The 15,494-nt window shown below is 57.2% G+C and overlaps 5 protein-coding genes across 5 annotated transcripts; 4 read left to right on the top strand and 1 right to left on the bottom strand.

Annotated features, from left to right (window-relative positions):
• Window positions 1–1,172: 1,172 nt before the first annotated feature.
• Window positions 1,173–2,180, top strand: IUM83_09043 (malate dehydrogenase, NAD-dependent; the record flags this gene model as incomplete). The annotated part of the gene is made up of 1 exon (XM_067933458.1): window positions 1,173–2,180. The coding sequence occupies one exon, from the start codon at window positions 1,173–1,175 to the stop codon at window positions 2,178–2,180; it is 1,008 nt and encodes a 335-aa protein (XP_067780980.1).
• A 605-nt stretch (window positions 2,181–2,785) lies between these two features.
• IUM83_09042 (uncharacterized protein) lies at window positions 2,786–9,082 on the bottom strand (the record flags this gene model as incomplete). Its single annotated transcript, XM_067933457.1, has 1 exon — window positions 2,786–9,082. One exon carries the CDS (start codon window positions 9,080–9,082, stop codon window positions 2,786–2,788), a length of 6,297 nt encoding a protein of 2,098 aa, XP_067780981.1.
• Window positions 9,083–9,408: 326 nt separating this feature from the next.
• On the top strand, window positions 9,409–10,739 carry IUM83_09041 (Hydroxymethylglutaryl-CoA lyase; the record flags this gene model as incomplete). The annotated part of the gene is made up of 5 exons (XM_067933456.1): window positions 9,409–9,762; window positions 9,824–9,987; window positions 10,063–10,199; window positions 10,299–10,414; window positions 10,491–10,739. The coding sequence occupies 5 exons, from the start codon at window positions 9,409–9,411 to the stop codon at window positions 10,737–10,739; spliced, it is 1,020 nt and encodes a 339-aa protein (XP_067780978.1).
• A 160-nt stretch (window positions 10,740–10,899) lies between these two features.
• Window positions 10,900–11,934, top strand: IUM83_09040 (hydroxymethylglutaryl-CoA lyase, mitochondrial precursor; the record flags this gene model as incomplete). Its single annotated transcript, XM_067933455.1, has 5 exons — window positions 10,900–11,124; window positions 11,212–11,388; window positions 11,477–11,542; window positions 11,618–11,759; window positions 11,828–11,934. The coding sequence occupies 5 exons, from the start codon at window positions 10,900–10,902 to the stop codon at window positions 11,932–11,934; spliced, it is 717 nt and encodes a 238-aa protein (XP_067780979.1).
• Window positions 11,935–12,375: 441 nt separating this feature from the next.
• On the top strand, window positions 12,376–13,875 carry IUM83_09039 (DUF21 domain-containing protein; the record flags this gene model as incomplete). The annotated part of the gene is made up of 1 exon (XM_067933454.1): window positions 12,376–13,875. The coding sequence occupies one exon, from the start codon at window positions 12,376–12,378 to the stop codon at window positions 13,873–13,875; it is 1,500 nt and encodes a 499-aa protein (XP_067781084.1).
• Window positions 13,876–15,494: the final 1,619 nt, after the last annotated feature.

Below are 15,494 nucleotides of genomic sequence, written 5' to 3'. Positions count from 1 at the left end.
TAGGCTGGGCCTCACATCACGCACGTCCTCCGTTACCACGCTCCATCTTCGGCTACGCGAACGGCAAGAGAACTGAACCACCATCAACACATCACTCAATGTGGAGTCTTCACTGGCAAGCATCACCACACACGTAAACCCCACCTTTTCCTGGCGAAATGCGGTTGTCACGAGTCAAAAGCAGAACTGCGAGCTCAGACTGACGTCACTCGGGACGTTGAAGTGGGATGCGATCACCCAATCACGCAGCGGGGAAAACTGAGGCTAGGAATCGTTTAGCCTTGCGAATCGCACTATCAAGCCGAGACCTCTTCATGTCTGTCTGCTGGACAGCGTCCGGAGTCCGGGCTCAATGTTCAAATCCCCTCGGCTGCCTTAGAGCCGGCACTACAGGCGGCAGCAGGCTGTTGCCACCAACAGCAACGGCATAGCCTGCGAACCACGCAGGCTCGTCACGCGCTGCTCGAATTGTCAAAGTGTCGAGACGGTGCTTCAGAAATGGCTGAAACTGAAGTTGCACCTGTAGACGCAAAAGCTGAACGCGATTGGCGGCACTGCCAGCGGCGGATCTCCGTCCGCACAGCCTGAGACCGGGCTCGTATTTCGCCAGGCAGACCGCGCCACGCCGCCCGCCGGAACGTGTTGTGCTGCAGACCGCCGACGCCCTGTTTAACGCCCGCGAAAAAGGGCCTTCATCCATCATCACCACCGCACCAGCATGAGGCGCAAGGTTTTGGCGGCCTCGTCTCTCGCCCGCGGCAACTTCAAGAGCGACCAGGATATAGCGCGCAGCTTGCGCATCGACGTCAATGGAACAGCCAAGGTCGCAACCAAGCACCATGCAAACGCTCCGCAGCGCCACGATGCCTCATTACCACGTTGCGGAGCCCGACGCACGTCCACCTCAAGATTGGTTTGGCGAGCCAACTGCAACTGCGGCGATCTTGCACAGCCAGCTGTTAAACATTTGACCGCGGCTATGCATCTCGCGCGACCTCGCGCCACCGACGCGCTTCAACTTGTGGCAGCAGCGCCACAGCGTCGGGGCCGCGACGGTCGCGTGAAGCCGTGCCGTCCAGCGCCACACGTGCGTTGTCGGCGGTCTCCGTCACTCGCGAATCCGCCGGCTCAAGCTCCCAAGCTCAACCTCGCCCTCCCCCTCTCGCCCGACCATGTTCGCCCGCGCCTCCCTGCTCTCCGCCTCGACGCTGCGTCGCGCCTTCTCCACGGCCCCGGGCCAGCAGAAGGTGGCCGTGCTGGGCGCCGCCGGCGGCATCGGCCAGCCCATGTCGCTGCTGCTCAAGGACTGCGACCACATCGGCCACCTGAGCCTCTTCGACGTGGTCAACACGCCCGGTGTGGCCGCCGACATCGGCCACATCAACACGCACGCCAAGGTCACGGGCCACGTGGGCATGGAGCAGGCCGGCGAGGCGCTTGAGGGCGCCGACGTCGTGGTCATCCCCGCCGGCGTGCCGCGCAAGCCCGGCATGACGCGCGACGACCTGTTCAACACGAACGCGGGCATCGTGCAGTCGCTGGCCGCCGCCGCCGCGGAGCACTGCCCCAACGCCATGATGCTCATCATCGCCAACCCCGTCAACTCGACGGTGCCCATCGTGGCTGAGACCTTCAAGAAGGCTGGCGTGTACGACCCCAAGCGCCTCTTCGGCGTCACGACGCTCGACGTGGTGCGCGCCGCCACGTTCGTGGGCGAGAACCAGAAGTGGAACCCGCGCGACACCAACGTCAAGGTGATCGGCGGCCACGCCGGCACCACCATCCTGCCGCTGCTGTCGCAGCTCGAGGGCGCCAAGTTCTCGGACGAGGACATCGCCAAGCTCACGCACCGCATCCAGTTCGGCGGCGACGAGGTCGTGCAGGCCAAGAACGGCACGGGCTCGGCCACGCTCTCCATGGCCTACGCCGGCGCGCGCTTCACCACGCGCCTCCTGGACGCCATGAACGGCGCCAAGGACGTGGTCGAGTGCTCGTACACGCAGAACGACGTGACCAAGCTGCCCTTCTTCTCCACGCCCGTGACGCTCGGCCCCAACGGCGTGGAGCAGGTGCACCACTTCGGCGAGCTCTCGGCCGTGGAGCAGGCCAACTTCGACGAGATGATCGTGGCCCTGGAGGCCCAGATCAAGAAGGGTGTCGACTTCGCCAAGAACAACTAAGCTCCTGTCTCTGAATGAAGGCTTGGTAGCTGGCTACTGGCCGCGGGCAGAAGCTGACCAGGTAGTTTAGTGCGGACTGGGGTCTGTTTACGGGCCCCGCACCGCCGTCTAAGGTTGCGCCCTGGTGCGACCGCTAATATCGAATACACGTTTGTTCACAAGACAAGATCGGCGTTCGCGTGCGGCTGGTGGTATCATGGTCCCCGCTGGGAAGATATTCCCTCCGATCCAGGAAGTTCAGCTGCAAATGGTCTGACTACCGACCTCCACAGCAGCCTGTCGGGGTGCAGTGTTTTTAGCCGTCTATTCTGTGTTGACGTCAAATGTACATTTAAATAAGTATCTTTTTCAGACTGTCGCCGTCTTAAGTCCGTCACTGCCACTGAAACCGAGGACAACGAAGGATGCAGCTTAGTTTGCGAATCGCTCTACTCTATCGGTGATCATGGCTCAAAAGTTATGAGCTCGAGTGGTGTATCATCTAGTACATCTTATTACGATTTATGAAAATGCAAAACGTCCTCGCTGGCCCACGGCCGACGCTAGGGCCGAGGTGAAATCTCTCTACATAGTGTGGCTATCCTATCTATTGCATCCTACGCAGCTTAGGAAGTGAGGTACTGGTCCAAGGACTCGCCCGAGATGTCCTCGATCTGCTTGATGACGCGGTGGCACGTTTTCTCCACCTCGTCGTTTGTGTCCTCCATGAGCTCCGCCAGGAACGGAATGCTTTCGGGCAGCATCGCCAGGAACTCATCACCAATAACCTGGTAGCACTTCTCCACCGTCACTAACGCTGCAAGACGCACAGCTGCGTTGTCACCGCGCGACTTCATCAGCACAGCGTAGTGGAGCGGCTTCCACAGGAGGTCGCTCTTGGCGGCCCAGGCCAGGTTCGCCAGACACGGCGCCACGGTCTCCAACACAAATTCACGCATCGAGCTGTCGTAGTGCAACACGTCCAGCACATCCACCAGCGGCGTGAGCACAACGTCGAAGCGGTCTTTCTCCATAAAGCCGCCGGTGTCGTGCACGAAGCACCCGTCCAGGGCGCGCACCACGGTGCTCAGCAGCAGCGTGTTCACCTCGCGCTCAGCCTTGGCATCAATGGTGGAAGCGGAGGCGCTCAGCTTGGCCTTCTTGGTCGGTGGCTCCTCCTCACTCGCAAAGAAGTCGTCGTCATCATCACTGGCGCTTTCCTCCGACGATCGCGGGGGCTTCTGCATCAAAACCTTGCGGCTTTCTCGAAGCGCCGTCGTCAGGAACTCCAGCACATGTGCGTAGTAGGGTACGAAGATGCCACGCAGACGCTCCGAAAGCTTCACAACCAATTTGAAGAAAGCAATCCGACGCGAGATATCACCAGACTTGCCCGACGATCCGACTCGCGTCTGTGCCCACTCTGCCAACTTGAGGAACAACGGCTTAAGCTGCTTTTCGCTCAGCTTCAGGATGAATTGCACCAGGCATTCCAGCACATCGTCCTCGACCTCATCCAGGTCCTCCAACTTCGACGCATGAACGCGGCGAGCATCCAATGCCGTGACGAAAAAGCGAGCAAACGAAGGCAGGTGCTTGCGAATAGCAGGCAAGTCCAAATCGTTCACGACCGTGCCCACCACCGAGAACAAACGAGTCACACTTGTGTCACTCTGCAGGGTCAGCACGTGCTCATACGCTCCAAACAGAGTAGGAAGCAACTGTCGCAACTCAACGTGATTACACAGGTTCAAGAAGCAGCAGTCCACCGACATCAGCACTTGCGTGTTGGAAGGAGCAGTAGACAGCACTGCCGGAGTCAGGAGAGCACGGACGACAGCAGGGAGGTAAGGCCCCAGGAACTGCGGAATCTTGTCGGTGAACACCTCCAGGGCAGCCAGCAAGCACTGCAACACCGCCTTCGTGCCGCTTACACCGTTTGTCGACGAGCAGTACTCAATGCCATTTAGCAGCCGCGGGAAAAACTTCGGCAAGAGAGGGAACACAACCGGACCCACCGCGCGACAAATTGACGACAGGCACACGAATGCACAGCCAAACAAGTGCAGCGTCATAGGAGGCACGTTCACAACGTCTTGGTCCACGTACTTCACAATGGTAGGGAGAATCTGCTGGAAACGCTTGGGGTGACCATCAGCAAAGTTGCGGGCCAAAATGTCCACACTTAGCAGTGCTGTCTGAATATTCACGCTGTTTTCAGAGCCCTCAGCGTTCTGGAGGATGTTGTCCAATTCGTCCAGCATGTCGATGAAAAGCAGAGCCTCGCCCGAAGTAAGCGAATCCCGCTCCTCCTGCAGGCGCTCGTTGAACAACTGCATCGCCTTCTTACGCACAAGGCTGTTGTCGTGGTGCAGGAGTTCGCCGATGACAGCAACGAACCCAGGGGTAGACAAAAGCTGCTGAAGTGCGCCAAGGATCTCGATTGAGTCCGAAGCAAGAGTCGTCCAGAAGCCGCCTTCGTCATCATGCAAAGACTGCTCGCGTGCTACACGGCGGAAGTACAGCAAAACGAGTTGCGCCAGCATCAAATAATTGTGTTGCAGTGCATCGCCCTCCTCCTGTTCACCAGATCTGTCACGCTCACTCTCATAACGCAGAATTTTGTGGTGCAGTTCACGAGCACGCAGGTGCGCAGTAACGAACTTGACAAGCATCGAGTTGAACTGACGAGAGAGTTCATTCGAGCTCACCAACCGTTCATCCAGCACGAAGCGCTCATACTCCACATCATCGTCATCGTCCTCTATGTCATCCGTGTCGGTATCCGCCTCTTCGATTACGTGAGGAAGTAAGTCGCGCGCCATACGAAGAATCATCACCAAAGTCGACACCTGCTCTGGGCAGGTGAAACTGAAGCACAGGTTGTGCGCAAACTGCACACGCTCACGTTGGGCGTCCATGTCTTCAACGACAGCAGCGTGCTGCAACAGTGCCACGGCGCAGTACGGTAGTAGTTCAGATCCAAGTGATTCTACCACCACCTCGAACAAAGCTCCACGCTTGCTCTTCGGGACCTGGTTGAAAGCGCTCACAAACAAACCAATAAACCGTTGCGGCGTGATCAACGTATCGGTCTGGTTGTTCTTGGCCTCGACGATGTGTGGAACCACAGCCTTAATAATCGTTTCAAGAACGTGGAAAGAGTATTCGTCTTCGTGGCGAATTGAACCAGCTCCAACAAAACTGAGAATTTGATCCAACGATGCCAGGACGCTAGCCGGGTGCAAGTTCACCAGCGAGCTAATGAACAGAAGCGCCTCGTTACGCGTCTGGGGGGAGGAAGTACGACTCAAGCACGTCAGTGAGTGTTTCACGAGAAGTTCAGGCTTCACATCAGTAACAGCGTGGCTGGTAGCCTTCTCTGAGCGACCAGTAGTGTGCTTTGTGGACGCAGAGCTGATCTCGCAAACGCGACGCAAGCAGCTAAAAAGCACCTGCAGAATGTACTCAGAGACCACGCTTTCGTGCTTCGGGTCGCAAAACAGAGCAAGAACGTCGCAAAGAGTCGTCAACAGCTTGCCAATGTCACCAGCAGGCTCCTCGTAGCTTCTCGAACTTTCCACCTTGATAGCCAGTACCTCGAGGATGCAGTTCAGCTCCAAAAATTCAACGTCTGAATCAAGCTGTCTCTTGAGCAATCGCACAAACGTGCTGTAGCTAATAGGCAAAGCATTGAGGCACTGAATCAACTTCGAAGCAACAGCTTCCTCTGAGTTCATCAGCAGGCGGAGGAGCTTGTCCACAGCAACGTTGCGAGACGCCTCGTCAAGAGCTGTATAGAAAGTAGCCGAGAAATTGGTCACGGCAAAGAGCTGCAACGTCTGCAAATGTGCTACCACGTCCTTGTCGCTGCGCAAGGTAGCCAGAATGGCATCCAGGAACGCCTTTGGAACTGCAGTTTTTCCTTGCTTCGCCGTCGTAATTGCAACAACAGGGTCCAAGTAGTGTGCGAGGAATTCCGTCAGCAACTTCGTGGTTTCAGCGACAGCACCAGATGTCGAGCAACCAGCAAGGGACTGGTGGAAGAAGTCCACAGATTGCAGCCAAAAGGACTGTTCCTTCACGGGCTTCAGCAATTCAAGAAGCCTCACAGCAATGCACATTTCATCACTGCTTGCAGACGACACGAAATTCATCAGCAGCTGGTTAAACGAAGAACTTTCACTCTGAGCATTGTAAGTGCCACAAAGCGTAAACACGGAGTTCGCGTCCATCGTCACGTCTTGCTTGGCCTGGAGAAGGAAAGTGGACGCCTTCTGGAGCACCTTCAGGCTCTTGGACTTCGATTTACGAACCGCATCGCCGCAGGACACAGCCCAACGGTCCAAGCAGCTAACCGCAGCTTGACGCACCACCTTACTCGAATCCGAAAGCGCCACGATCACTACAGGAATGACATTGACAAGTTGTTCCAGCTCCTCGTCGGATTCAGAGTAAGAATATCCTTCGAGTACAGCAGAAATAATATCCAGCGATCGCGTCTTCGCCATAACACTCAGCACGTCAGTCGAAGAGTCAGGCTTCGTGACAATGCGAGCCATTGTTGGCAACAACTGATTTTCCAGGTCCGCGTGAAACAGCTCCAGAAGGCACTCTTGAATGTGAATAAATACGGGGGTCGGAGACTGCAGCAACGTAGCGACACACGTGTCGAAATCGTAACGAGAAACGGCGAACAGATCATGAATCACCTCGGACAGCTTCGAAGCAACGTACACAGCTTGCGCAGTTTGCTCGTCGGACACCTTGTCTTCACACAGCGACACGAACTCCTTTTTGAGAACAAACCGGAAAGACTGATCCAGCGATACCTGCTGCTCCTTCGTTTTTTTCGTCTTTGACTTTTTCGACGCCAACTGGGTACGCGCGGCAGATAGAACTTCAATAAGGAAGCTTGTCAAAGGGTATTCGTTGAACTCGGACTTCTGGGACCATCGCAAACAGAACGGTAGCAAGCCCGGGACGTTCGCTGCAAGCACGTGCCCAAAGATTTCAGCCAAGCCGGCAATCGTTTTATCCTGTTTCTTCGATGCCTTTAAAGCGCTAACACCAAAGGGATGCTCAAGGGCCGAGATCCAATTCCACACCGTATCCACAGTGACGACTGACTTTTTGCTCGATTTCTCAGTAGCCACAACTGAAACAAACAGTACCAGCAATTTCTCGTCAATGTCTGAGGATGCATTTGATTTGCGGAAGTTCTTGAGCACGAAGTCAGCAAGAGCCTCGACCACAGATGCATCTCCACGAGAAGACCACTTGCGTAATGCCTGTGCAATCGTATCCAGCGTTCTTTTCTTCGAGCTCAAGCTCACCATGAGGTCACCCAGAGAACTGGAAATCATAAATGTTGCAATTCGTTTGCTGTCGTCCAGGAATCGGCGCAGAAGAACATCTCCACTCGTAAGAACCTGATCCTTACTGCTTTCAGTCGCCTCGGTGTTGGCGTCATTCATCTTCGCCAAAGACACCAATGCCTGGTATCGGATGTGCTCGGTCGGGTGGTCCAACGCCAGAGCCAGAGATGTGTTCGCGTCTGTGTTTGATGGCACGAAGTGCGCCGAGTTGGCCACGTTCTCAAAAGTCTTCGTGAGGAACGCGTTCAGCTTCTTGTCTTGCTTGGACTTCTTGTTTTGCTTGGCCAGCAGACTGCTGACAACCGCGTCCACCTTGTTCGCGTTCTTCTTGCTGAGAGAAACGAGAGCCTGTGAGATCGCCTGTACGCGTTTGTTGTCCTTCGCAAATACCAGTTCCTGAGCCTGATCCAGCATGGTCTCCACGAGCTCATCTGTGAAATTGTCGACCACCGAGACGCTCTCGATCAGCGTCGTCAGCAGGCAGGAGTAGGCGTCATCCGCCGACTTCATGTGTTGGGTCAAAAAGAGCGTCAGCAGCTGCACGAACTTGGCCGACTCGTAGTTGGCGGTGGCGTCGCGCAGGAAGTCCGCGGCGTTCTCCATGTGCACGAGGTGCTTGCCAGCGCTGTTGGACAGGCGGAAGGACGGCTGCGTCTGCGCCAGGAAGATGACGCACAGCAGCGCGTTCATCTGCGCGCCGGCCTGCGCGTACTTGACGAGCGACTTGACCAGCGCGTCCACCACCTGCTCCGTGAGCGTGGCCTTGGACGCGAGCTTGGTCACGATCATGTAGGCGGAGGACTGCAGCTCCGGGAAGCTGTCGCTCTTGAGCGCCTCGAGCAGCTGCGGGATGAGCCAGCGCAGCATGCGCTCCGTGACCTTGCCCTGCTCGAGCATCTGCAGCACCACGAGCGTGTAGAGCGACGTGAGCTTGGGGTTGCTGGCGCCGGTGCGCGCGGCGGCCTGGAACACGAACTCGATGACGGACGACTCGTCGGTCGCGCGCTGCACGAGCGCGGCGCGCAGCAGCGGCGTGCCCTGCGTCTTGACGGGCAGCAGGAACTCCCAGCGGGTCTCGTGGATGTGCAGGATGCGCACCATGCGCACGAACCACGACGACTCGTGGTAGGCCACGATGGCGGCCATGACGGCGTCCACGTTGTAGCGGTGCACCTCGTAGCGGCGCACGAGGAACTCGAGCACCTTGTGCGCGGCGCCCAGCAGGAAGTAGGCGCTGAGCGCGTCCAGCACCTTGTGCAGCGCGTCGTTGAGCTCCTGCTCGTCCGCCTTGGCGCTCTGCGCGCGGTGGAAGTGGATGCGCTGGCGGCTGAAGAGCTTGGCCACGCCGGCGTCGGCGTCCAGCGCCTCGAAGCGCGCGTCCAGCTGCTTGAGCTCCAGCAGCCCGTTCCACGCCAGGTTGTACACGGTCTCGTCGTCCAGGCGCGCGGCCTCGCGCTGCTCGTACAGGAACGTGTCGGTGCGGCGCTTGCTGCCGGCGCCAGCCTCGCGGAGCTGCTGCAGCTGACTCGCTAAGGCGCTGGCCATGGTCGGGCGAGAGTGATGGTCTTTGCGCACTCAACCAACCAAACCGTTGCCTGTTTGATACTGCGGCCGTTGATGTCGTTTCGCGCCGCAAAGTCACTTGCGATCTGTATGCCGCGAGCCAACACTGGTCGAATGACTGGCGAAGAACGCAGGAGCCCAGTTCTCGGGATCAATTCGCCATTTTTTGGGGCGCGACTTCGAAATGGGGTCGCAGGAATGGGTCGCGTGTAGTTTTGGCCTAGGGCTCGGGGACCGGCGTTGAAGTTCGACGATTTGTTTGACAGCTGAGCGATCGTCCTCACAACGGGAACTGCTCGGCGTCAGACATGAAGGTGCCGACAGCAGCGGCGACGCGCGGACGCCGCCTGATGAGCAAGAGGCTCTCGACCAGGACCATGGGCTCGGCCACGCCCCCCTCCGGGACGGCGGGCTACCCGAGCTTCGTGAAGATCGTGGAGGTGGGGCCGCGCGACGGCTTGCAGAACGAGAAGACGCTCGTGTCGACGCAGGACAAGATCAAGCTCATCAACTTGCTGTCCGAGACGGGGCTGCCCGCCATCGAGGCCACGTCGTTCGTCTCCCCCAAGTGGGTGCCGCAGATGGCCGACAACTCGGACGTGCTGAAGGGCATTGCTCGCAGAGAGGGCGTGTCGTACCCGGTTTTGACGCCTAATATTAAGGTGCGTCGGTGGTGCGTTGCTGGGGGGTGGTTTTAGGGTGCTAAATGGTCGGTGCATGCAGGGGTTCGACAGCGCTGTGGAGGCTGGAGCGAAGGAGGTAGCCATTTTCGGTGCCGCGTCCGAGGCGTTCAGCCAGAAAAACATCAACTGCTCGATCGAGGAGAGCTTGGAGCGCTTCCGCCCTGTGTGCGAGAAGGCGAACGGGCTCGGGATCCGTGTTCGTGGGTGGGTAAAATATGGAAACCGGCAGTATCGTTGCCAGGATTGTCAGGATAGCGGCTAACAAAAGCCACCGTGCAGCTATGTGTCGTGTGTGTTGGGCTGCCCGTACCAAGGCCCCGTTGATCCCTCTGCTGTCGCTGTTGTCGCCAAAAAGATGCTCGAGATGGGTTGCTACGAGGTCTCTTTGGGCGACACCATTGGTGTTGGCAACCCGGGTAAGCCCTCCTGGTGAAAACCTGGTGAAAACCTGGTGAAGACCTGGTAGACAGGCAGACCGACAAACAACTAACCACTACTTGTCTTGCTGTCACCAGCTTCTACGTTGGCGATGCTCAAGGCTGCTAAACAAGTCGTCCCTGTCAATCGTCTTGCCGTGCACTTCCACGACACCTACGGACAGGCGTTGTCGAACATCCTCATCGCGCTCCAGGTAGCATCCTATCCGGCTTATCCCTTCTCACATTTAACTCGCACAATTAACTCACCATGCTGTCTGTGCTATGCAGGAGGGCATCGCCGTGGTAGACAGCTCCGTCGCCGGGCTCGGTGGTTGCCCGTACGCCAGCGGAGCTTCCGGGAACGTGGCGACCGAGGACGTGCTCTACATGGTGCACGGCCTGGGCATCCAGACCGGCGTGGACCTGCACAAGGTGATGGCAGCGGGCGACTTCATCACGAACCTGCTGGGCCACCCGACCCAGTCGAAGGTGGCGCGCGCGCTCGGCCCTAAGTCCAAGAACGCCAGTCGGCTCTAATGAGCCAACAGCGCCGCGACGCACATCAACAGCACGTCCAAACCGTCGCAGTAATCGCGCCGCACTAATTTCCTCCAATCCAAACGCGTTAAATCGGCGTTCTGCCAATCAAAAGCTCTAGTTTCGCCATTTTCTCTCTCGGCTCCTGCTCTGCAGCAGCATGGGCAGCTCCAGCTCCAAGAACAAGCAGCAGTCGTCCTCGGGCGCGGCTGCCACCAGCGGCGCTGGAGCGAACGGCGTGCGTGCGCAGATCACGTCCAAGGACAAGGCCATCCTGGACCTCAAGAACGCCCGCGACCGCCTCAAGAAGTACCAGGCGCGCCTGGACATCGAGGCCAACCAGCTGCACGACAGCGCCAAGCGGCTGCTGCAGGCCGGCAAACGAGTGCGTGGAGTGCTGGCTGCCAACGGGTTGCAGCTGTGACGTTGCATGGATTACTGAACTGGTGGGGGTTGGATTGCGTGCGTGCAGGACCGCGCGAAGCTGGCGCTGAAGCTCAAGAAGTACAAGGAGCAGCAGATGCACCAGGCCGACGAGCACTTGATACAAGTGCTGGGCATGCTGGACACGGTGGAGTGGGAGACGCAGCAGCTGCAGGTCTTCGAAGGGCTCAAGGCGGGCAACTCCATCCTGAACGCTATTCACAAGGTGAAGGGTGATAGCTTCTGCTGCGTGTGAGGTAGTGGTTGCTGACGAGCATTTTGTTGACGATGGACGTGGTGGGTAATTGCTGCAGGAGATGACGGTGGAGGCGGTCGAGGAGCTCATGCTGGAGACGGAAGAGGCACAGGCAACAGCGAATGTACGACCGGTCGACTGTATGATAGTGGCGATATGTTGGCTTTCGACCTCATACATTTTTGTGTCATTGCAACAGGAAATCAGCAGGATCATCGGAGGCAGCTTGACCGTCGAGGACGAGGACGCCGTGCTTAGCGAGCTCGCTGAGATCGAGAAGCTGGAAGCAGAGGCGCTCGCTGCAGCGATGCCCGAGGCACCAAACGCTGCGCTTGAAACGGGTACGGCGAAGATACTGACCTAAGCTGTTTGGAGGCAAGACTAACCCGAAGCTGTTATTTCCGTGCAGCGGACATCTCGGTGGACGTCACCGCAGCAAGACCAGTAGGCGAAGGCACAAGATCCAAGTCCCGTGCTGTCAAGAACAAGAAGGAGGCCGTGGCGATTCTAGGATGACCCACCTCTGCCTCGTTGATCTTGTTGTAGCCATCTCATGTTGCAGTCGTGCCACCTCGGGCGGGATACAGCATCCTTGCCTTCGGTCGGGTCGACATCGTGGTGTGGGTAAAATGTCACCCTCATTACGAGGGCCTCATATCATCAATTGATCTGCGACACACTATTTAGTGTGGCACAGCATACTGGGCCCCAGTCAAGCGCACACCAACAACGTTAGTAACGCACACATTAAACCTGCTGGCGACTCATAAACTTGCCTAAAGGTATCAATCGCTTCGTCCTCATTCGGCGACCGTCCTCGTAGACCACCAGCCCAACCTCCCTCCTGCTGGCCTGCAGCTCTACCAGCCAGCACCAGCACCACCCCCTCCAGTCCATAACCGATCTCCCGGGTCGGTCGGACGCACTTTCACTCGACCGAGTACCCCACCCCGTTCCATGCTGTCGACCACCCCGACGGTCGCCATGGCCGCCACGCACGAGTGCGAGTTCTTCACGCCGTGGTGCGACCCCGCGTCCTTCTACCTGTACCTGGCCATGTCGCTGCTGCTGATCTGCGCCGCCGGCATGATGGCGGGGCTGACCATGGGCCTCCTGTCGCTGGACATGCTCAACATGCGCATCCTCGAGATGGAGGGCTCCGAGGACGAGAAGCGGTACGCCAAGCAGGTGCTGCCCGTGCTGACCAAGCACCACTTGCTGCTGGTGACGCTGCTGATCGTGAACGCCAGCGCCAACGAAGCGCTCCCCATCTTCCTCAACAAGCTGGTGCCCGAGGCCGTGTCCATCCTGCTGTCCGTGACCTGCGTGCTGCTCTTCGGCGAGATCATCCCGTCCGCGGTGTTCACGGGCCCCAACCAGCTCAGGATCGCCGCTATGCTGTGCCCCTTTGTGAGAGTGCTGATGGCCATCACCTGCCCCATTGCGTACCCGATCAGCCGCGTGCTCGACATGTGGCTCGGAGACGACCACGACCCGGCCCAGTACAAGCGCAAGGAGATCAAGGCCCTGGTGACGCTGCAGCGCGAGAATGACGCGGCGCGGCGATCGTTCATTGACCACATGCGCCAGTCTCAGCAGCTGGAGGACACTCCGACGCACTCGCACACGGTCACGACGATGTCCGCTATTGGAGACAAGCAGCCGTTGCTGACGCCGCACTCGTTGTATGAGGATTCAGCGCAGGGAACGCGTTTGCACGTGGATGAAGTCACTATTATTCACGGAGCTCTCGATTTGGCTGCGAAAACTGTCACGGAGGTGATGATCCCCATGGAGGACGTTTACATGCTGGAGCTGGACACGGAACTTTCCCCTGATGTGCTGGCGAGCGTGCTGGCCTCCGGGCACAGTCGTATTCCGGTGTATGAGAAGCACAAGTCGAATATCGTGGGCTTGCTTCTTGTGAAGAAGCTGATTGTGCTGGACCCGGATGACCGCCGCCCGATTAGAGACTTGATTCTGCGCAAGCCGATCATTGCTGGTCCCAGGGAATCATGCTACTCCATCCTAAACGAGTTCCAAAAGGGTCGCTCGCACATTGCGCTTGTCACGAAGGATGTAGACGTGGTATTGAAGTGTTGGATCTCGGACGAAGAAATCCCAGCAAGCGTCGTGTTTGATGGCATTGTCACTTTAGAAGACGTCATCGAGGAACTTTTACAAGAGGAGATTGAAGACGAGAGCGACGTGTATGTCCACGACATCGTGGACTACTGGCAGGATCGCTTTCGCAAGGCGGTGAAGGGCACTGGATCAGCTTTCGTAAAAAAGCGTCTGCGTCTTCTCGCGGATCGTGCTCGTCGTCGCGTTAAGAGCCGCCGCTCGAAGCAGGCCGCAGAAGCAGCGACTGCCAGCTCCATGAGGTCCGTGGGCAAAGGTCAACTGGAAGCGCCTATAGAGGTCAAGGTGGTCACCGAAAAAACTCCTCTCCTGTAGGCACCAAATGAGTGAATTTGCCCAGACGCTGCACTTAACGACGTGAGCTTTGGCCAAGCGAACATGCTGATGGACGACTACAACCTCCTCTCAAAACTTGACAAGGTTTAGCTAGCGTAGCTCTGCGCAGTACAGTACTAGTACAATACAGTGCAACTTCAACTTTGGGTCCAAATATGAATTATCAATACATCGTGATATTTTGATTTGCATGACCACTATCGACAATCAAAATCGAAACATGCAGCGCTCCCGGACCGAAGAGGGCGACGATGACGAAGCCCATCGCCAGTACAAACACCTCACAGGGACCCAACTTTCTGCCGAAATCCAAGCGCACCGACGAGTTGGCCATATCTGTTGAAATTCGAGAGCAAGCTAGTGAGCATCCAAGCTCAGCACGAGAAAGCAGTAACAACCGGAATCACGACACTAAATAAAACTTTATATACTACTGGGCAGATTCGAGACTGAGGCTCAGTCTCGCCCCATCTCGGGGGTCCTACCTCCGGGTAGCAGCGTCACAATCTTGATCAGCAACCAGGAGATCCATCTCCCTTGCTTATCCTACTTACAGATACTGCTGGCAGCGACACTTTGTAGCTCTCTGTATCCGCACGATCTTTAGGTTGCAAAGGCCACGACTCCTTGCACAAGATCTCACAGCGCTAGCCAGCCCGTCGATGCACCAGCGTCACTCATATTTCAACACGCCCCTCTCAAAGAGAACAATCTTGACTCAAAAATTATGGCAGTGCACGCTGAGTCATTCGGCAACTCTCATTCCAATTAATCGCGACAGACTTTCGAACCGAGCCTTTGCCAATGGCTTAGTGAACAAATCCGCAGGATTGTCCTCACTTCGGACTTTCCACAGGAACAAATGCTTCTTCTCAACCTGCTGACGAACAAAGAGCCACTTCAACTGGATCGAGAAAGTCGCCGAGCTCCAGAAAAGAAGAGTGCTGCCGTGGCTCAGACTCGTTCGGACTTCCTCCTGTTGATGGAAGAGCGGGAGAAGGGCGTCAAGAGTCACTGCAGTCAAGTCCGGTCTCTCAAGGCCGAACTGAAGACGGAGTGGTCGTCGCAGGCCCACGATTCCAAGGGTCACGCCTCAGGACGGCACATGTGATGAACTTCCTGACTACGCGACCGTGATGATGAACTGACCTCGGCTTCGGGTGGAGCACTTGGAGTCTGGAACACAAGTCCCTCGCGAGTGGCAGACGGTTATCACCGTCATGACCAACGACAATCTTACCTTCCATGCGCCTCCGTACGTCCGGATGGACCCTCCTTCAGACACCAGGGATGAAGAGTCGAATGAAAGGTCATTGTCTCAATCGCATAGTCCTGTTTTCTCCAAAACTCTAAAATCCTCACGTTTTTAACTCCGAAATCCACTGTCGAAACGCTTCACCAAATCCACAGGCGCAAACTCCAAATCACCACGTCACATTCGTGTCAAATTCTTGTCAGTTCAGAACACTTTCCGTGGAGAGGTATACCCGCACAGCCGATTCATTTGGACACTCGCTAGGCTCTGGGATGATCGTCCCCTGCCTGGATCGTCCGGAACCGGGTTCGCGCACGTGCACCTTGGTTGAACTCGTACGGAA

The sequence above is a fragment of the Phytophthora cinnamomi genome (assembly GCF_018691715.1).
Source record: "Phytophthora cinnamomi strain GKB4 chromosome Unknown Contig120, whole genome shotgun sequence".
Classification (NCBI taxonomy): domain Eukaryota; phylum Oomycota; class Peronosporomycetes; order Peronosporales; family Peronosporaceae; genus Phytophthora; species Phytophthora cinnamomi.
The sequence above is the reverse complement of the archived record's forward strand: the minus strand, read 5'-3'. Positions and strand labels throughout refer to the sequence as shown.